This window comes from Cavia porcellus, unplaced genomic scaffold (assembly GCF_034190915.1).
Source record: "Cavia porcellus strain 051 isolate PalLab524CR breed Dunkin Hartley unplaced genomic scaffold, mCavPor4.1 scaffold_1, whole genome shotgun sequence".
NCBI lineage: Eukaryota > Metazoa > Chordata > Mammalia > Rodentia > Caviidae > Cavia > Cavia porcellus.
The window spans coordinates 40,280,435-40,303,387 of record NW_026947484.1 but is presented as its reverse complement, the minus strand read 5'-3'; the positions used below and the strand labels follow the sequence as shown (position 1 = coordinate 40,303,387).

At 37.7% G+C, this 22,953-nt stretch overlaps 1 protein-coding gene across 1 annotated transcript in view; it reads left to right on the top strand.

The window, feature by feature from the left end:
• Positions 1-19,081, top strand: part of LOC134475696 (uncharacterized protein DKFZp434B061-like) — a 76,189-nt gene extending 57,108 nt beyond the window's left edge. Inside the window, exon 2 of the mRNA XM_063246997.1 lies at positions 17,203-19,081. Within this exon, the coding sequence (XP_063103067.1) occupies positions 17,203-17,273 (71 nt within the window). The 3' untranslated portion in view covers positions 17,274-19,081. The remainder of the gene's footprint in view (positions 1-17,202) is intronic.
• The last annotated feature ends 3,872 nt before the right edge of the window (positions 19,082-22,953 follow it).

The following is a 22,953-nucleotide window of genomic DNA, read 5'->3' as shown; positions in this document are numbered from 1 at the left end:
ACACAACACAGACAGACAGACAGACACACACACACATACACACACATACACACACATGCACACAGAGTAGAGACATTTTATTACTTACATAAGAAAGCTTTTTGTTGCAAGCAGGGCTTCCCTGTATTTTATATTCCCATAAGTCCTGTACCATAGAAACTTTTTTGGGGGAAAAAATTTTTTTTTGGGAAACTCTTGGTTGTCTACTAGTCCATGGACATGAGACCCCCAAGTGATCAGCTTGCTGATTGTAATTTTAGGCTTAGTTTAAGTCCTTGCTGTGCCACCTGGTGAAATGCAAAACTTTTGAGAACAAAAACATTTAATAAAATAGCCTTAGTTGATGAGATGGCAAGCATACATTCTATGTGTGCAGTCACTGGGAATAAGAGAGAGAGGGGCCAATACCCATTTACACATTGGTTCTGGGTCAGTGCATTCACGTATTGGGCCTTTCATCTGGAGGGCAGCAGTTGGCTGATTTGCGCATACTTATCCTGGAGGACAGCACCCTTATCTCGCAGAGTGTCTTCCCTGAGCTGGTGCCTCAGCTGACCTGTAGTAAAAGGTTGCTTCATGTTATTAATCCCATTGCCTCTGGGTCAGTTAGAGCTGTACAGCATTGCGATGGGGACTGAGAGGTGATGTGCTAGTTGGAAGTCACGCTGCAGCTGCAGCTGGTCCTGGGAAGACAAATGCAGATGTAGAGTTCCCTGGAATTCCAAAGGCCTTTTCTTGTGTCCCGTCCAAAGATTACTTTTGTTTTCTAAGAATTGACTTCATAATTTACATTACATGTGATTAAATAATTTAATTACCAGGTGAGTTATATTTACCCTCCTGAAAAAGAGAAAGAAAAAAGGGGGAAAAAAAGTGACTTAATCTGGAGCTGAAGCTGTAATAAGTAGCAAAATGCTCCCCTCCATCTTCTAAAAACATCCTCTTAGAGATTTGTCACTGGTACATACGCCCTGAACAGAAAATCTGAACATATATGTAAATCTGAAGAGCTTGAAGAATTTAAACATTCACTACTTATTGCATTACCTTAAAAACTCAACTTCTTAATCTTAGAACAATCAATTCATGCTTAACATAGCATGTGTTACCATGGAAACACTCCCTGCTTTGCAGTGTGGGGGTAGAGGACAGGTTACACCAGTTACATAAGAAAGACAGCAATGGGGAGGCCGTGTGCAGTGAAAAAGGTGTGAAATATCCAGAAATAGACTGAGCCACAGCTTTTCCACCCTTTATGCCACTTGATAGTTTAAGTTTCTGATTAACTTTTTAAAAATGCACTTTTTGTGATTGATACTTCATATTTATTCTTAGTTATGATGTACAATGTGATTTTTTTATTTTAAAAAGCAAAACAAAAAAGGATAGAAATAATACAGAATTTAAAACAGTAGTAGGAAATCAACTGTAGTTAATATATTGCATATTATTATTTTAGAAGTAGCTGTTCAGGTTATAAGATTGAGGCATAAAAAATGATCAATCAATGAAAGCACAAACTGTTCTTTTTGATGAACTTACAAAGGTTAGTAGTATAGTTATTTATATATATACACATATATGTATATCTACATACATATAATCTTTTTCTTTCCTCCTTTCCCCTGTCCTAGTTTTTCTTGCCAATGTGATGTTTTGATTCATGTTTTCCATTGGATAATGAACAACTTGGGTAATTAGCATATGCATCATCTTAAACTTTTATAATTTTTTTTTTTTTTGGTACCGGGGATAGAACTTACAACCTTGCACTTGCCAGGCGAGCACCTATGCCATTGAGCTAAATCCCTGGCCCCAAACTTTTATAATTTTTATAGTGAGTATATTTGAAAGCTATTTTGAAATGTGCCAGAGAGTACAGAAGCTATTCTTCCTGTCTCATTGCAATGTACTGACCGGCTTTCATATCCCCACACTTTCTCCAGTCACTTTTCTTTCGTTTTAAAACATTTATTTAAGATTAAAAAGACACAGAAAAGAAAAAAAAGCAATACAGACAAAAAAAAAAACAACAACAAGAAACCAAATATAATAACAGTATAGATTTGCAAAACAAGATGATAGGGATTTGACAATGTTGTAATATTGTATATTGATACCTTCAAGAAGGTTGTTTAGATTAACAGATATAGATATATAAAACTGATCTAAATATATGAATATTAACTGTTCTTTTCCAATAACTAATACAGTTGTGGTATAGTTGGTCCAGTCACTTTTCTACTCTCAGCTTCTATGTCATCAACTGTCTAATGTCCATGAACAGGCAAATTGATTAAAAGAAATTGTGTATATATAGACAACAAAACGCCATTCAAACATAAAAATCCTGAAATCTTGTCACCTGTGACAACATGGGTGGACATAGAGGAAATTATGTGACATGAAGTAAGTCAGGCACAGAAAGAAAGACCCGCAGTAGCACTGCATCTCACTCACATTAGATCTTAAAAAAGTTGGTTTCATACAATTTTTGAATCGCTTCATTGGGCTGCAGTAGCATTAACATATATGATGCTATGGAGGTCTAGAGGAATATTTTTCCAATGTACTATGGAGTCATTGGAAGGCAAGAGAGGCAGTTGCAGATATCCTTTTGGACAATGAAGGAAATTGATTTGATTCTTATAACAAAAATTGTTATTTAAAAGTGCATCTGATGTTTTGCTAGTATGGGTAGATTTATATGGAGGCAGAGTCAGGAAGGTGCAGTCCGATTATCTTTCCTCTGCATGCCTACTCCAAAGTACTGCAAAACTTGCCCCTCATTTTGGACTTGAACAACAGATTATCTACTATTGAGGTTCATTTATTATTACTGTAGTCCTTTATTCCTGAAATCTTTGACTAAGTATGACTCTCCCTCATCCTTGTAGTGATCGTATTTTGAAGAAATTGTGAAAAGGGAGAGTTTTATTTCTGGAAGGATCGGGGAGATGAGAATTAAGTTAGAAAGAAAATCCAGTGGAAGGCAGTTATAAGGTCATGAGTCCCCAGGATCCTCAGTAATCTGGCATGCAGGTTTGGAGCAGCTCTTACACATTTCAGAGCTCTGAATGACCTCAAATGACATCCAAGTGACACTCTCTTACTTTTGGCATTCCTAGATTTTTCTCTCAGTTTTGGTACAGGAACTAGTACAGGAGAGTAGAGCCCAGAGCTCTGAACTCGGGCTATAGGCAGAGTCAGGGGCTCTTAGATTCCGGCAACTAATTTAGTAGTTAGAAATACTGTTTTTGTGGGGTTGAGCAGCTTGACATGTTATAATTCATGTTAAAATTATAGTTCATGTTAAAATGAAGTGCTATTAAAGATTCTTTATACAAGTGCTGTTAAAATACAAATTATTTATGACTTGACAGCCTCGTACTTGGAACTGAATATTGAGGAAATTATTTTACCTCTGTAAAAATTCAGAGCTGTTTTCCTCCACTCATTAGTGGCTCCTGCCTTCCCGGATTCTCTTCCGAGTTTTCCTTTCCTCCCCAGATTTCTTATTTACCTATTTAGGTCCAGATCTTGAAAGCATTGTAAGTTTTTGTTAATTCATCCATATGTATTTTTTAGAACTCTAGGAAAATATACATACTTTATTCCAAAAAGCCTTTGCACTTATTTTTAACTCAGGAACCATTTATATTTTCTGGTTTTGTGTGTGTGTGTGCATATGTGTGTGTGAGTGTGTACCAGGGATCAAACTCGCGACCTCACACTTACCAGAAAAGTGCTTGAGCCACTGAGCTAAATCCATGGCCCATATTTTCTGCTGAGGTAGGAATTATTTGAAGATATTTGAGCATTTCCCATATTTTCTGTTTTACCTAGAATATAGTCACATTTTTTTTTCATTTTGCTTTTCACTTTTGTGCTGCATGTTGCAAGCATGTTGTTAGGCCATTAGATGGCAGTATAGTGCCGTCTAAGAGGCACATGAATTTTTTTCCTACCTGTATTGTCCAATTGGTGTTCTTGCTTCTGTAAAGATGACCTTCGTTTGCCAGCGATAGTGTCTTCTCCTTTCATTATTTCTGCCTTGGACCTAATCTTGAAGCATCTGTTCATTAATTACATCTGACATCAAAGGGAAGTCTGTAAAAGATTAAGATAGCTACGGGGTGCTGGATCAAGTCGAGGGTACTTCAAAGTCTTAGTAGCTATTAAACTTTGTATTATGATAATAACAACAAAGACAAAGTAGAATGTTAAGAACTCATGGTCATGGGTTAATACATTGTTAGGGCACGTAACATAGAAATTGAGTGCTGCATAATTTTCAAATTAGCACCACTAAGTCCAAATAGTCACAATCCATAGTTAGTATTTATTGTTTTTTCTTAATGGGTACAGACTGTTACTTATCCTGAGCATCGTGACATTTTGCTATAATGGGCAGGTTTATTAGAGAGGCAGTTTCAAGATACTAGTCAGTTTGCCATCTCTTTCTTCTGTCAAGCTGCTTAAGCCTCCTGATGTGTGACCCTTTGCTTCTGGCGGGGAGCTGTATTCCCTTATGAGCTAGTTAACTTTGCTTCTTTCTATGTCTTCAGCCTGGACCCTTAACACTAGACAGCCTTTTGGAAAATGCATTAGCCTGGCCTTGAGTGGGATAAGAAGTGGGAATTTGTATTCTCTGTGCAAATCCTTCCTCACTAGTGAACAGTCAACTCAAAGCTTCTCCAGCAAGACTTGGCTATTGTTATCAGCGTGATTGATGGACTGACTGCTAGACAGATTGTAACCTGAACTGGTGCATTTCTTTACATTCCTCCTGCCACTGTCCTACATCATGGAGGGATCATTACACATGCCTCCTAACCACTCTCCTTCCAGCTGCTTTAGTCCTGGCACAGTTTAGTGGGGTTTTTTTCCTAACTCTCAGATGAATAGTTGAAATTCTCTAGCCACCTCTGATATCTATGAGTCCTCTATGAGTCCTAAGACGTTTTCATAGTGCCCTAATAGTATATCAATTCATGGGCAGAGATTCTTAATATTCTAGGCTGTCTGGATTGTTATTGTCACAAAGATGCCAAGTTCTCTGTACAATACTGGAATGTTAGAAACCTGGACCGACTACTCAGTTTTCCCAGAAGAAATGTTAATCCTTGTAGTCTGTGTGCTTTTACCCACCTTGTTCCCTGTCTCTGGATTATGTTTTCCTCCCACCTCCATTTCTACTGTTTGGATCTTACCTATTCTTTAGCAGCTGGCTGGTTTGACTTATCCTGATAGATGTTTATTGTCTCCCAGAAGCAATCTTTTCTTTCTTTGTCTCCTGTAATGCTTTGTTTTTGTCACTATTATGAAGTTTGAAATGCTTTTTATTACAGTTATTTGTTCACATCCCTTCTGTTCCCTGCTGGATTGCACGTTTTTTGTAAAGGATCAGGATTTCATCATATGTATATATATATTTTCTCAATATCAAAGACGTAACAGACCAATACTGTATTTGAGAGCTAATTCTTATTAGTCTATACATATAACCCCCTTTTTGGTGAAAATATATGCATAACAGGTTAAATGAGACTTTTCTGTTACTATAAAATTTTCTGCTGAAACTGACAGCAGAGGATAAGAAGTATCCATTCACTCGGAAAGAAGTGCTAGGCACATCCCAGCAGACTTGCTGTGAGATACTTTCCAGGCAGACATGGTATGTACCACCATCAGCAGCCTACTTGTGTCAAACATGAACCTTTATTAGAGAGAAGGATTCTTTGAAGGGAGCTCATAGCAGATAGATATTCGAAGCTTCTTTGCAAACCCAGTGAAGGGTGGCATAGGAGCTCCTGCCGGCAAGGTTGGAGGGGTCCCTGTAGGAAGAGGAGCCTCACATTTCGCTCTTGCTGTGTGCTGAACAGCATAGCTGCGCAAGTGTGGGTGGTGTGCAGTTTAAGGCAGGGCTCACCAGTGCCTAGGACTTTGCGGCCAAATGTAGATGGAAACTGGTAATTGTGCTTTGCTTGCAAAACTCTGATTTTGTGAGGCCTTTTGAGAGAAGACAACAGTAGAAAGGGGTGGGGAGAAATGTTTGTAAGTTCTAGGAGGCAAGTAACCACTGAGGAGGGTTTTAGTGGCCTTAAAAGCATCTAACCCTAGTCCTGCTTGCTGTGGGAAGGAGCACCAGCAGAGACTGGGGGGAGGGTTCCTACACTAGAGAGCACTAGAGAACATTGTTGATGTCAGGAATAGTATAGATGAAGGTACCCAGGGGGACAAGTGTTTCTAAAAAAGGCTAGAAAAAATGCTGTGCAGCTCAAGAGAGAAAACTGGAGTTTCATTGTTGCCACACCAGCAAGCCATTCATACCAGGTAAATAAAAAGGCTGTGTCTTCTCACCCCTCCTGCTTATTGGGTCTAGCCGCTGTGAGAACCTGAAGAGAGAGGAAGGAAGTGGGGCAGAGAAGGGAGCACACTGCAAAAGAGCTTTATACTGAACATTACAGTATTCCGAAAAAAGAAACCCAAGGAGTTCAGAAAATGGAAAGACTTTCCTTGTTCATGGATAGGAAGAACAAACGTTGTGAAAATGACCATTCTCCCAAATTGTTAAACAGATTTAATGCAATCCCAATAAAAATACCATCAGCATTCATTCCTAAAATTCATCTAGAACCAGAAGAGACCTAAAATAGCAAAAGTAATACCAGGCAACAAAGGCAAGGCAGGAGGCATCACAATCCCTGACTTGAAATTATACTACAAAGTAACTGTGATAAAATCAGCATGGTACTGGCAAAAAATAGACCTGAAGATCAATGGAATAGATTAGAAGATACAGCCAAATTATAAACACACTCAGCCAACTTATCTTTGACAGAGGGTCCAAACGTGTTCACTGGAAGAAAGATAGCCTCTTTAATAAGTGGTGCTGGAAAAGCTGACTTCTATACGCTGAAAACTAAAATTAGACCCATGCCTATCACCATGCATTACACTGAAGTCAAAATGGGTCAAAAATCTGAATATTAAAGCAGAAACACTAAGTCTACTGGAAGACAAAGTAGGTAGAAACCTTGAAGACCTAGGGGTAGGCAGAGAGTTCTTGAACAAAAATCAAACCACATGGGAAATACTTCCCAGAATCAACAACTGGGATCTCATCTTATTAAAAAGTTTTTGCATATCAAAAGAAACCTCCAAATATCAATGATACTATCACGTGAATGGGTGGAATAGGTAACTTGTAATTCCAATTTTCTTCTAAAACTTCTAGTTTTCAAATTTTCTGTTAAAATCAGTTATTTTATATTGTATTTTTACATATTACACATCCACTTGAGGCAAAAACATTTTTTTTTTTGGCCTTTTTGAGAGAGTTTTGCCATGTAGCTCAGGCTGGCCTTGAACTTACTTTGTAGCCCATACTGACCTCAAACTCTCAGCAATCCTCTTGCCTCAGCCTCCTGAGTGCTGGCATCACAGGTGTGTACCACCATGACCAGCCACTTAAGAAAATTTAGATAAACAATAAAAATCTAAGTCACATGTAAATATTAGGAGAGATATATGACTGATTGATTGATTGATATTTTATTGAATACCTAAACATAGTGGGGTAAAATTAGAAAATAACTTTTTTTTAATGTCACCTTCTTCAGACTGGCTCTTGTCAGCTCTCTTTTTCTTCTACATCCTGAGTGAATCTTACTGTTTAGCTCTCACTTTTCTTTTTTAAAATGTTATTATAAAGAGAAGAGAACCCAACAAAACAAAACAGAATAAAACCAATGAAAGCAAAGCAGCGAAAGTGGTACAGAACTTCAAAACAGGACAATAGGAAATCAGCAATGGCTACCAGAATGTATCTTGCTATCTTCACAGTAGTTGTCGCTACCATCAGACTTAGCAAAATGGAACAGAACAAAACAGAATAAGATCAATCAAAACATAACATTGAATAAAACAAAGGAAATCAGAATTAAACAGTGAGAACAACACTGCACATTGGTATCTTCAAAATAGTTGCTCAGGTTACCAGATGCAGGGACAAAACAAAACAGTAAAATGGAACAAAACATTGGATTTCAAAAACAAGGCAGGAAGAAATACCACACAGTTGACACAATGCACATAGCCAGCCTCCAGGTAGAAGCCCTGACCCCAGCCCCAGCCTGCAGAGTCAACCAAACAATACAAGCATGCCCTTCCCCTCAGCTGCTAACATCTCCCCCGTGTCCTAAGGATCAGCAGGCGGTGGGGAAGGGAGGCTTCTCTAATTTTTTACCCCACACACCAGCTGACTCACAGGAAGGTGTGGTTTCTCTTTTAACTAATGCGTTTAGCATGGCAAAACTTGCTTCACAGGAAGTTAATTTCTCTTCTGTAGCTCTCACTTTTCAACTGTAAAGTATTTTATCTTCACTATCTTGGAACTGAACCAAGGGTTCAAAGGCCAACCAAGGTTTTGAATTTACAAATCCAGGTCCAATGAAGTGAGGAGACAGAGAAAATGACAAACTTTGGTAACTTGATTTGACACCTTTAACCATAGGAACAAGATTTATAGTTATGTAACAAAATCTGAAACCAATCAGGAAATTAAATACGGTAAATATCCTCTCAATAGAGCAATGTTTATCCTCAGGGAGAAAATTTAAAAGGGATAAGAGAAAAAAATGGATACATAGACGAAGAGAAAGAGATTAAAAGCAAGGCAAGGAAGACAGAAAAGGAAGGATAAAGGAAGATTACCCAGCTGTTGGGGAACTTCTGAAGATAGCAGGAAGGAAAGAAAGAAGAAAAAAATAAAAACAAGGGCAAAACCAAACCAAACCAAAAAACAATGTATACTTTCATGAAAAAAAAAAATAAGAAACAAGAAACAATAACAACAACAAACAAAAACAAAGAAAGGGAAAGCAGGTGTGTCTGTGCTGTCACTGGCAGACAAAGGAGACAGACAGCTCAGGTCCATGTTGCATGACCCCTGCAAGCCTGCAGGAGAGTGAGGGCAGGGTGGTGGATAATCCCAGCAAGCCTGCACTGTCAGCTCTGCTGAAGTTCAGGCTGATCCTGGTCGCTGTTTGTGAGGCTGGAACCTGAGCTGGTGAGCCCACAGTACTGTGGGTGTGTCTTGCTGGTTTGAATTTGGCTGCTCGACCCTGGACATGTCCCATAGTTATGCTTCACCTTGACCTGGGGAACCCTGAGATGAAGCCAGTCTATGGCTTCTCTGAGTCTCAGGTTCAGCTGGCCCCTTCCGAAAATGACACCTGGCCAATCGCCCTCTCCTGGGAATGTTTGGACTGGGATCCCTCATCAGCCACTGCAGCCCACAGCATCCACTACTGTGTTCCGCTGGTGCATTTTTCTGTGGAGGGCTCTTGGAGCCAGCCACCATCACCATGCTTCTGTATATTTGAGCCATCTGAGAGCGAGGAGTCAAGGAGAAAGCTCTGTTTGACACTTCTCTCTTCTGCATTGAGGTCTGTCTCTTCGCTCTCCCCATGGGCTCCAATTTTCCCCTAAGGTCCTTCCTGGTTCCTGGGATCCACTTCCCTCCTCTTCCCCAAGTTGCTATATCCTGGTATCTCAGGATCTCAGACAGCCTGGTTTGCTACTGTTTACCACTTTACCATCTTCCTGAAAGTTCTCTAATGACTTTAAATGCCTTAGAAAACACTGAAGGGAAATTAGGGTGGAAATACAGTACATTTAACCATTCCCTATTGCTGGATATTTAAATTAATTGCAATCTGTGATAGATGTAGACCAGAGCCATACATTTTTGTATTCTGTGGGTGTATCTGATTTTGATTTTTTATTTGTTTTTGTTTTCAGATAACAATATTCAATATAGCAACTAGAGGGGGATTTTCTTATGTCTTGTTTTTGAAATCCAGTATTGTTCTCACTGTTTTGTTTTGTTCCATTTTATTGTTTTGTTTTCTTCACTGTCCTGTTTTGATTGGTTTTATTCTGTTCTGTTTTGTTTGATTTTGCTATATCTGATGGTATGGGCAGAAATGTTGAGGATACCAAGAGGCATTATGGTAACCATTGTTGATTTCCTATTATCTTGTTTTGAAGTCCTGTATTGCATTCTGGTTTTTTTTGATTGGCTTTTTCTGTTTTTATTTTATTTGGTTTTATTCTCTTTAAAAAAACCAAATTGTAATTATCGCTTCTCTGTATTTATATGTTAATATAATCAGGCATACTTGTGACTTGGCTATTGAATTAATCAGTGTTCTCTGGTGAAACAGCCAATACATCTATAATATATAAATATTTTATTATGGAAATTGGCTCATGCTCTGAAGGTTATGCAGACCAAGAAGTCCCATGATGTGTCATATACAATTTTTTAACCCTAGTCCAAGGATCTGAGAGTAGGGGCAGAAGAAAGAGAGGCTGCAGTGAAGTTCAGAGGCATGAAAACCAGGGGATCTGATGTCCAGGAGAAGCTAGATGTCCCAGCTCACAGGGAATCCCTTAGTGTAGTCAGGTTGATGCATTAAAATTAACCATTATAATTATTTCTTGGATGACTGTGGAAATTGCCATCATCACAACAAAGCCAGTGTTTGCTTATTCCATCCTGTGCGCCAGGCACTGTTCTAATGCTTCACATATGCTGAGAATTTATGCAAACGGTCAGGCAGCATTGCTTCAGAAGCTGTGCCCAAACCAAGACATTACAGATCCTCACCACATAATCTAGACATTTCTTTTCAGTCCTGGAGATGATCCTATCTACTTCTCTTCTTCCAGAAGAGACATAGATTGGACTGAAATAGTTTTAAAGTCTGACTGTGGTAATCTGTGACAATAACCAACAGGAAAAAATTAAGACCAGTCACAAGCTGGTAACAGGAGTGTGACTCAGGTCCTGTGGCCTTTAAAGTCTAAACTCTTTGTCTACTGTGGTCTTTGATTTTGTAATGTTTTAAAGTTCTTTGTAGTGTTCTTCATTTAATACTTCTGTAGTCCTGATTAACTCCTCCAAGCGATTAGCAATAAGTTTCTTTAAAATAAAAGATGTCTGCATCCTTTTTTTCTTTTTTTGCATCCTTTTTTTTGAGGAGGGAATGTATAAAGGTGATCTAGGCAATTGGCTCACACTATACCGGTGAACTTCAGATAGTCTCAGATGATAGAGCTGATCGGTCAGGCATGGGAGACTGAATGGTGGCCTCCCAAAAGGAAAGAGTGGAAGATGATGTGCTTCTGGCTTTAAAGACAAAGGAAGGGACAGTGAGCTAAGGCATGCAAGTGGCTTCTTGAAGCTGGACAATGTAAAGTAACTTAGTCCAGTAGACACACAGTAAGTATCATTAAGACTTCTAACCTCCATGAGTGAAAAAAAAAATGTGTGTGTGTGTGTGTGTGAGGCGAGGACACAAAAGCTCATATGTGCTAGGCCAGCAGCCTATGACTGAGCTATACTCCCCGCCTTATCTGTCTGTCTGTCTGTCTATCTTGTATCGTTTGAAACAGGATCTTGCTAAGTTGTCACATTCTTTTTGCCATAGCCTCCAGAGTAGCTCGGAATACAGGTGTGAGCCACAACACTGGTCAGTAAATATTGTTTTAAGTAACTTTGTTTATGATAATTGGTTATAGCAGCAATTGAAAGTGAGGAAGAAAAGCTGGTAGCAGCAGCATTCTGGGCCCAGGGATAGTTACAGTTATTAGTTTAAGTTCTCTTTCTGTGGTTAAGCCTTGAATAGTAATGGCAGGAGGTGCTTCAGATGGAGAGTATTTTAGAGGCTTGGTCAGGGCAGGTGCTATGTTCATATTGATGCTTTCAGACCCTGAACCTATAGTTGGTGTTAGCATGGAATAGTGTCAAAGGCCAGATGGGCCTAAACATTTCTGAATTTTCCAGATGTATTGTTGAAAAAGCTTTGATTGGTGCAATAGAGTATAACAGAGAAAGGATGAAACTATTCTGTAAAACAATGTTTTTGTGTTAGATTGCAGTATTGAATCTGGCAGAGTTGGAAGATAACATACTGATTTATGGACCATTTTCATAAATAATTTATTATTTTAAAACAGAACAACTTTTCATGGTAGTAATAGGCCACATCATGGTAGAAATAGCTGCTTTTTCTTAAACAAAACTCAGGTGTAAAAATTTTGCCATTTATCCAAGGCCATGCATGTGGTAAATGACAGCCAATGTTCTGAGTTAGGTCTAAGATCTTCTAAACCAAGGGCCTTTTTCCTGCCGCCTTGCTGTCTCAGGTTAAGACTATAAAAATCACTGATTTTTAAAAATTCCTAAAAATGAGCCTACCAAGGAGATAAGGTTGAAATAGTTGAACCTTGAAATGGTAAGTTGATCACTTACCATTTTCCACCTTCAATTTCTAGCTGTATTTTGTAATATTTAAAAATTTCATACAGAATGATTGCAATACATGAAGCTAGAATTTTTTTTGTAGTTTTATTATTGTTAAACAGCTTGCAAAAGGAAGGCGAGCAGGTGGTTGGATTTATGCATCCCAAATTTAAACCCCTGCATGCACCCTCACTGCTTATTTTAGGGAACAAATGATTTATTTGTGCTGCTAAAAATAAATCACAAATAAGGGACTTAAGAAAGATATGTTGAAATTATGAGCAAGACCTGGGCCTCCAGTGTTTAATATAGGATAAAACAAACTTTCACAATAGATGTGTATGTGGGATAGTGTTTCAAAGATGAATACCATAGTTTAAACTTATATTTGTAGTATACCTGCCCCCAATTTTACCCATTAAATGTTACTTACAAGGCTAAATTTTAAAGCATAATATAAAGAATTGAAATGACTCATTTTTAAAAGGATGAGGAAAATCTCCCAAAGTGGTTTTAAGGACTCAAGTATTTTTTAAAAATTTGTTTCTTGTCATTTAGGATATTTGCATGTGAGAAATGAGAGAAGGCTCCTTGTTAAACTGTATTTTATCTTCTGAGGATGACTTCTCTGGTATTTGCTAGCTTCATTCTTTCAGATTAGATGTTCAACCTAATAAATTGTAATAAAGATGTTGATATTGAAGTATTTCTTCATTCCCTTACTCTGGCCAAATTTGATTATTATAATTACCTGAAATACTTGTCAAAAACAAAGTCCACTTCTTTCTAATCAGACTCACAGCCTGATGAGCTCTGGGAAACTATTTTATACCCAGTGACTAGGTTACCTTTTTTTTTTTTTAAAATCCTGAGACAGTTTTGAGAAACTGTTCTATACCAGTGGTTTTTAGATTGAATACACCTGGGAAATTTATTAAACATGTGTATTTCTGAGTTCTGTCCCCAAGTCCTTAGATTTTAAAAGGTGAAAATGATCCATTAAGCACCTCTGGAAAAACATTGGCTCTGGGAGGTCAGCATCACAGCTGTGGGTCAGCAGAATGGCCAGCGGGTGAGGCTCTGTGGTCACTGGAGATAGTCAGCCTTTCAAGTTTGGAAATATTGGTGGGCAGACAAGGCTGAAAGAACAGAATTGGAAAGAGCCTCAAGCCAGTAATCATAGCATATAGATCAGATATGTCACTACAACAACTCTCAGAACCTGAAATCAGAAGACTGACTTTAAAATGAAGGCCAATTGAGCCAAGGTGCAATTTATATTGTCTGTTGAGATGAATCATTTGGTGTGCGGGTTTGCAGGGTGAGCGGCAGGGTATTGCGAATGGCAAGGAAATGAAATAATTATAATTACAGGTGTAGTTGTAAGGGACTAAAGCTAGAAGGGAGCTGCACGTGCTCATAGTTTCTGAGAGCGTGAACTTTAGGTGCAAGTTACCTCCTTTTATAACACTTCCTCAGAGTGGTGTTTGGATTGCTTCCATCAGTAACACAATGTATTTGTTTACAAATGCAAGTTTATGGGGCCTATCTTAGATTTATAGATTGAAAATCTGTAGGAGACTAGGGAATAGCATTTTAAATAAGCTGTTAATTCTTATATGTACTAAAGTTTAAAATTCATGACTGTATGAGAGGGCCCTGAAGCCTGAAATATGTCTAGACAGGCATTTTACCTGGCAAAAATCTGAATCCATGGGGAAGGATTACACTTTAAACAGATTACCAACATTAAGTGAATTAGTTCTCTGGAGAAAAAAGCCGCTGAGCTAAGAATTTGGAGGAGGAGGAGAAAAGAAGTGAAAAGCAAAGCCATGCCAACTTTCCTGATTGAGTCTGTTCAAATGTGGTTTTATATCAGTGTGCGGAGAAGCATTTAGAAGGATAGAAAAATTGATGACTTTGTTTGCAAGTGGATTCCAGTGGTGCCCCAGCACAGCTGGCACAATAACTCGTGTCATTGGGGCAGATCAGCAGGTGTTTCTGATGGTGAAGTGATGTTTTAGGGACAGTGTCTATCAACAGTGACCCTGAAAACTTCGGATAAATTCCAATGTTGCTTAGAATCACCGAAGAACTGCTCTAGTTTTGTTGTTATTGGTTAAAGACCTCTGGAAACTACTGACCTTTCAGGCTTTACCAATTTATGATTGATTCAAGATATGTCAGTAGCTAGAAAGCATCACATCCTTTGTCTCTCTTTTGGAGTTTTTGAGGTAGGGCCTTGTAATTGTAGTTCAGGCTGGCCTTAAACTCACTGTGAAGCCCTGGGTGTCTTGGAACTCATAGTGATCCTCTTGTCTCATCCTCTTGAGTCGTGGTGTTACAAGTGTGCACCACCACGCTGAGGCCTTATTTTCTCTCGCAAGGATGACTTTCAGATAGTATTGTTTAGACTCGATAAACTTGCCAGTTGCTATAGTTTACATCTGAAATATTTCCCCAAAGCCTCAGGTGTTGGAGGTTGGGGGCCTTGGTTGGAGGGGGTTCCTGGGGTGGACCTGGAAGGATGTATTCTTGTTCTCAGCACCTCCCTTCTCTCTCTGCTTCCTGGCTGTTAATGGGTTGAGCAGCTTTTCCTTCCCTCTGCCTTGGAACCAACCAACTATGGTCTTAAACCTTGAGCCAGAATAAATCGGGCCTCCTTTAAGTTGTGGGCATTGGGTATTGTGTCCAGTGATGGGACAGTGACCAAGACATCAGCGATTAACAGGGAGTCTATGGAGAGGAGAGTGTTAAAGTGTTCTGAGAGCTTATATTTTTGGAATTCTCTGTCATCAAGAGGATGTTCTTGTTTGGAATTGAAGAGATGAGCATAAATACATGGGCATCAATTCTCTGTGAGACTCTTAATATACAATTTGGCTAAGAACTGGAATATGAGAGTTTGACCTAATAGCTCATGATGAGATTGTAAAATAAGTTGAAAACTAGTTATAATCTTTGCCTGGAGATAAAATTATAATAACTGAAACATTTATTGACATCATGATTATAAGAACAGGCGAGTTGGACTGCTAAGAGTTTGTCAGTATGTGTAAGATGGTTTAGGAAGAGGATGCTCTGATTTTCTTGAATAGTTCTTTAGACAGAAATTCCTACAAAGGAGATGGATTTTTGCTCCACAGTTCTGTGGACATATTCTGTGAGAATATCCAATGATCTTTCTTCGGATTCTACCTTCATAAAATAGTCATTGAATTTTAACTTGGCTTCTTGAATATATTTAACATTCTGAGCAATGTCTGGTCCACTTCCCATAATTTCCCCATTGTAAATTAATACACTACTACTTGGGTTAAGAGTAATGCCATTGTGAGTTTGATATCTGGTGAACATTATTGCTCTAGAGACAATCACCTGTGGGTGGCCAAGCTCATGGTCTTCCTCTGGAGGCCCATGTGGTGTGCCATAGCCCCTTCTCTGTGATGTGCATTGGTGGGAGATGCATGGGGAGAATGTGGGAAAGCTGGGAGCTGAAAATGAATGCTGCAGTCTCCATGAGAATGCACTCACACTAGTCTCTGGGGGTGAAATATCACAGGGAGGAGAATCAAAGTATCCTAGTTTAGAGCCAGCTCACCTTCTGAAAATGCCCTGTCATTAATCTTCAGATGCTTATAGATATCTAGGAAGGATACGGAACACCCTGGAAGCTAGAAAAATGGAACTGTTGACATTCAGTGATGTGGCCATTGGTTTCTCCTTAGAGAGCTAGGAATTCTTGGACTCTGCTTAACAAAATTTGTATAGAGATGTGATGTTAGAGAATTACAGAAACCTGGTCTAGCTCCCTCTAAAACTGTATCTAATCACCTTTCTGGGGCAAAAATCAAAGAGCCTTGGATTGTGAAGAGTCAAAGAATGGTAGCCATACATACAGGAATATCTTCCATCATATATCAGCATTTTCATTAGAGCAAAGCACAAAACTTCATTTTCAAAAAGTGATCAGTCAAAGCTATGAACATTGTGGCTTTAGCAATTTATACTTAAGGAAATACTGGCAAATTATTGATGAAGAATTTGTTGATCTTCACAGAGGAGATCACAGAATTCTCTCCAGTAGGGTGGAATGCCTGGACTATGCTCAGTGGAAATTTGTGTAAGGATGTGATGTTAGATACTATGGAAACCTGGCCTTTCTGGATGGGAATCACTTTCTTCCAGAATTCTCAGTCCTTCCAAAGTGTTTCTTTTTTCTATTAGACAGTTTTTTCCCCACCTTGGGAGTTTGTGTGTGTATGAATGAGTACCTCATTTTTGCTTTAAAAGTTGAGGTTTTGTTTATGTACAAAAGAAAATATTTATGATGTTTTATTTTGACCCTGTGTACATTCCTCACTCTAGTTTGGTGATAATCTTGGAAATTCTGTGGCAAAATATCTATACAATCCAGTGTATTTCCCTTATTTTTTATTCAGTAGTATCTGGAGTTGTAGCTTAGATTCTATAAATTTAAAATGCTTCCTAAACATGCTAAGAGTGTTTGTAGGAGACAATATTTTGATATATGATTTTCTAAAATTTTTTGTTAGTATTTCTTCTCTCCTTAGTACAGTGTTATAGTAGAATCTTGCAAAATCATCAGCAAGATTCATGTGATTTTTTCTAGCAAAAGAAATTTTGTCATCTCTAAGATGAATCCAGTCATTTTTTTGGGAGCAGATACTCTAACCCTGCAATGTTAATGAAGAGGTAGGTAGCGGGTAACAAATAAACCAAAGACCCATGGAAGCATTCAGAAGATAATGTGGCATGAAAGAATGTGAGGGAAAGCCCTTAACCAATGAAAATGACTTTTGAGAGACTGTGGTTTATTATTTCTTTTGTCATTGGAGAGCAACACTGTCTGTCTGTGTTTTCAGGTTACTTGATGTATCCCATCCAGGACAATGAGCTGTCAACAAACTCACGGTATGAGCCAGCTCTGGTCTAAGAGAGCCTGCGGAAACTGACTGTTTTACACTGACTTACGGGTGAGGACAACCTGTGCATATTTGTGCTACTCTCCAAATGAAGCCATTTTTAAGTTATGTTTTTATCTCATCAGACTTGCATAAGGGGCGGAGTGGATGTGAAACAGCCAGGGGACAGCCATGGTGGGACAGTAGTCTGCGATGACAAGACTGCGATGTAATAAAAAATAAAATTAACTTTATTAACTTGGAAAGCACAAGATGTGTTCCTGCTATCCTCACCAAAATGTAGATGTCTGTGCAGAAGGCACTACCCATCAGGCCGAAGCCAGTTATTAGCTACTTATTTCCCCGTAACAGGTTACTTCCAAGCTGTCACTTCAAACTCAGTCATTTGTTGTTAACTTAAAAGTTACTGTGGTTAGGAATTTGTGAGCAGTGCACTTGAGTGCCTCTAGTTTTGTGTCTCACATGAGGTTGTCATGAAGATGCAAGTCTAGATTGCAGTCATCGAACTGTTGGAGAGAGGCTGCAGAATTTGCTTCCAAAAAGTTTGTTCTCTGCTGCCAAGTGGGTCCTTGATAATGATAGGCCCTTGTTTCTTCTCACTTGGGCCCCTCAATTGGCTGCTTGATATCCTTCTGACACAGAGACTGGCATCATTTGTAGCCAGCAATCCAGGATGGAACAAGACAGAAAGAGCAATGTCTCTTATTTCTGCATATTCTGACATACTCAAAATAATGCCTTACGAGTTCCCTGGGAAACTCCAGCCAGGTTAACACCTGAAACTAGCCATCAAGTTTACTATTTTTTTTATGTGAGTTTTTTTTTCCTGGCTCTTGAGCTGTGGAGACCAGATGAACAATTTTTACAAGGACAATTAAAATTTCTCTTCTTATTTAGAAATGTATTGTGATGATATAATACGTTTTGGTTTGGTCTGTAAGTCCTGAGTGGATGTCCCTGTGCCATCCATTTTTCCTGTTATTCTTTCTTTGATTAGCAGTGAGAATACATGATTCAAAAATCAAAAGGAGTAGTTTCAGGACTTCATCTAGTATAATTTTTAAACCCATGAATACAGTTTATTTTTATGCATCTCTTCTCAAGTTGTTCACATAAGAATATTTATATGTTACGTTATTTTTACACTCTGAGAAATATTTATAATCCTTGAAGAACTCATTGTTTTTCTGTCCATAACATCTCTGTTCTACCATTCTTAGAGGAAAATTTCTTGACAGTAGTATTTGTATTTATGCCTGGAAATATCTATAAAATATATACAAGTCCAAAAATCTCAAAGGAAGAGTTGTTCTCATAAAAATTTTTGGCAAAAATACTTACCATTACTAGCTATGGCAGCAATTCTATAATTCTAGAGAGAATAAGCGAATAAGGTATGTGTGTGTGCGTGTGTGCTGAATTCTCTTTCCAGAAGATAAAAAAAAAAATCTTTATCCTAATTGTATTTTCTGGTTTTTGAGACGCATTTCTTCCTGAAGGTCTGGTAAAGATAACTTTCTCATTGACCATTAATAGGTAGAAAAAAAAAAAAAAAAGAAAGATGTTCCTATAGTTGGATGTGATGGTACATACCTGTAATCCTGCATTTAGGAGGACGAGGCAGAAGATTGCTGTGAGTTTGAGGCCAGCCTGGGCTACAAAGTGAGTTCAAGGCCAGCCTGAGACATGGTGAAATCATGTTTCAAAATCAAAATGATGTAAAACAATTCCCCCATAAAAAACAATGAAGTTCCTTTAACTGTTATTATACATGATTTCTGAATTGGATTTTGCAAATGTAACTAGGAGAGATGGGAGACAGGGCCCTAGACACTATTGTTGTGAATCTAGAAAAATGTCAAAGTCAGAAGGTGGAACCTTGGTGCTATGTACAACACAGTGCTTTAAAAGAGGAACTGGGAAAAAGTCATTAGAAAAAGTGGGATTGCAGTCACGTTAGCATAATTCCTTGGGCCATCTGGAGGGTAAATATGACTTAGTATAAAATCTAAATAAATAATTTTATGTGACTCAGTATAGGAAACATAGAAATATGTAGGATTTAGAAAAAAGAGGGCTTGATAGAGCATTGAGAGTCTTATGGGGCATGATGGACTTTTATCTAAATTGAGGATATCAAGTCCATGGACCTGACAAACCAGATCACAGATTAGTGATAGAGTTACTTTCTTAAAACAGCCTTCTTAACTTTATATCCACTTTGTGGTATATAGCATAGGCCTTAATCCAAATCTTTACTTCAAACAGTTCTATGTAGACAGCAGTTGAAATAACAAGCCCAGTCCCAAGCTTGTAGCATCTGTTGGGCCTTTGCCTACCTGTAATTTGAATGCAATTTTGGATGGTAGAGGAGCAGGATCTTTGGAGTCTGATTTCGGTTTGAATCTTGTGTCTTCCTCTTGCTAATTCCATAATCTTGAGAAAGCTATTTAATTTCACTTAGTCTCTTTTTTCATATATAGATGAGAGTATTGGTTCATTTTCAGGGCTAGCTACATAATTTGTAGTGCACAGAGCAAAATGAAAGTGCTAGGTTCTGTGGTCCATTCCCAGCAGGACAAGGGCTGGGAATGGAGCCTAGTGGTAGAGCACTTAACTAGCATGGGTGAGGCTCTGAGTTCAGGCCTCAGTAGCACAAAAAGAATGTAAGAAGGTAAAAAGGAAAACAGGTTAATAAATGTTTTTATTTTTAAAAAAATTTTATTTAAAGAAAAAAAACAAAACAGTAAAAGTGTACAAGTAATACAGAATTTCAAAAAAAATAAACAGTAAGAAATCACTAGTTAATAGATTACATATTGTCATCTTAGAAATAGTTGTTCAAGTTACAAAATTAAAGCATACAAAGTGGATATTCAAACAGTGAGACTGCAAACAGTTGTGTTCAGTGATCCAATAAATACTTAGTGATATGGTGATCTATCTTACACACCTAAACACACTTGCAGTTGTATCCTTTAGAGCACTTTCTATTCTTCTCTTTTTTACAATAACATTTACATATTTTGGGTTTTATTACTCCCGTAGTTCTTATTACTTTAATAAATGTTTTTCTTCTGAAAACATTTTATTACTGTTAAAGCATAAAGTTTCAATGGTTATAAGTTCACAAAATTAGTAATTTAAATATTATGCTGATATTCACCATTTGTCTTCATATTGACATGTATTTACAATGTATGTGGTGTGAGGGAAAAATACAGTGAATGTTTAAAATTTAAAAAAATTTTAATGGGAAAGACATATGACCACTAGTTCTTTTCAAAACACTCCTGATTTTGAACAGATGTATTGCATCATTGCTGTCATTTTCTGAAGTGGTTCTGAGAGTCTTCATTCATGAGTGTCTTCAGTTGTGCTGTTACGACTATCTAGATGTCCTGAATCAATTCAAAACATTTGCTTTTTATGGTCATTTGGCTTCTAGCTGCACAGTACCAGGACCAGTGAATAAGGTAGATGAGGGCACGTGGTAATGTTTTCATGATGTCACCCTTCTCTTAGATGGCCCTGAGCAGTAACATTCAGTGTACTTTTGATCACATATTGTAGACACAAGAGAACGCCAGAATTGCTTTCAAAAAGTGGCAAGAATGATGGGTCGAGTGTGTTCAAAGTGAGGGGGAGTATTTTGAGGAAAATGAATGGCAGTGCATCTTTTACCCTGTTCATTCAAAGAAAGTTCACACATGATGTAATTACAAATGCAGTAATTCTGTCATGGAGCCAGTGGCACTTCATGTTTGTTGCATACATTATGCATTTTGTTAACAAACTCATATGAAAAAACTATATAAAACTCACCTTCTATTTTACTTCTTTATGTGCTGCATATTTTTCCAAAACTGTTTCAGCTAACTGATAACCATGGGAGGAACCATGACTTGTTTTATCCTTCCCATTTCTCCAAAGTCGTCAATATGTGGCACCAGTGGCACTGGAAGTAACATGATGTGGTTCCTTGGATGTTTGTTTCCTAGAACATACTTACCTTCTTTTAGTGCTCCAAGCAATCCTGGCTGAAGGGAAAACATGAACTCCAGTCCTCAGTCATCGACGCGTTAATGTGGAACATGAGCACAGAGTCATGGTAGACTCACTGTTCGATTTCAGTGAGACCAAAAGTGACAGACGCGCGTTAGACAAGCATAGAGCTTATGCTAACGGGGTAAGTGTCAGCCAACACTTGTACATATCTGTTCCTACGCATGCTCCACTGTTCCACTGTATTTCACTTACAAAGTGCACACTCAGGAGATAAAATAATTTAAGATAAATTTAAGATAAAATAATTTAAATCCTTCCATGCTTTTGTCCTGGTTCAGCCGCAGTGATGGGTTTGGCCATCAGATAAAATAAGGCATAGATACTTGCTGTGCTTTGCAGGGCCCTGTGAACCTTCTCTTCCCTTTCTTCTCTCTCCATTATTAAGTTGCTGTAGTACTTTCTAGTTCATCAGGAATCTGTTTATTTAGGTTAAAATGCAATTTTACTTAATTGTAAAATTGTTTTTATTTTTAAAAAATAAAACAGGAAAAAGGGTAGAAATAATACAGAATTTCAAAAAAACAGTGAAAAATCAATACTAGTTAATATATTACACATTTTTATCTTAGAAGTAGTTGCTAAAGTTACAAAATCAAAGCATAAAAAATGAAAAACCAAGTAAGACAACACAAATCATTTTTTTGATGAATTAATGAGAATTACTAGTACAGTTATTTAACTTGCACACTTAAACATACATACAGTTATATGTGTATACCTATAAGTTGTTCTTTCCTTTCAAGCACTTTCTGTTCCTTTCATTATTACAATATCTACTGTACATTTTGGATCTTATTTCTCTTTCAGTTTATTACTATTATCATTTATTTTTACACAAGAGAGACAATACAGTGTTTACAATTGTCAGTCTGATTTATTTCACTTGCGAGTATACTCTCAAGTTGCCTCCATTTAACTATAGCAAACTCAAGATCATCCCTTTTTACAGCTGAATAATATTCCATTGTATAAAAATACCATACCATTTTTATCCATTCTGCAGTTCATGAACAACTTGGTTGTTTTCAAGATTTAGCTATTAAAAACTGTGCTTCTATAAACATGAGTGCACATATATCATTGTGGAATAATATAAAATTGTTTTTTAATAATATACAGTATTTGTATATACTTCGTGGGTACAATATGATAATGTGATTACATGTATACATTGTGATCAAATCAGGGTACAAAGTACTTCGTCTCCTCAAATACCCGTCATTTGTATGCATTGGAAACTTCTATACTCTTGTAGATATTTTGAAATATATCACAGATTGCTATAACTAATAATTACTGTGCTATAGAAAACCAGAAACAAATTTTCCGTATCTGTGTTTCTGTGCTCCTTGTCAACTTGTTTTCCATCCCTCTTTCTGCTTTCCTTTCCAGCCTGTGGAAACCACTGTGCCCTCCTTGACATCACCCTTTTAGATTTTGCAAGTGAGTGAGAACGTATGCTAGTTATCTTTCTGTGTCTTATTTTACTTAACACAATCAGCTCTACTTTCTCTACATTGCTATAGATGACAGGATTTTATCATTTTTATGGTTGAATGTAGTTTGTGGTATATATACACATTTTTCTTATGCATTCATCTGTTTCTGTATCTTGGCTATTGT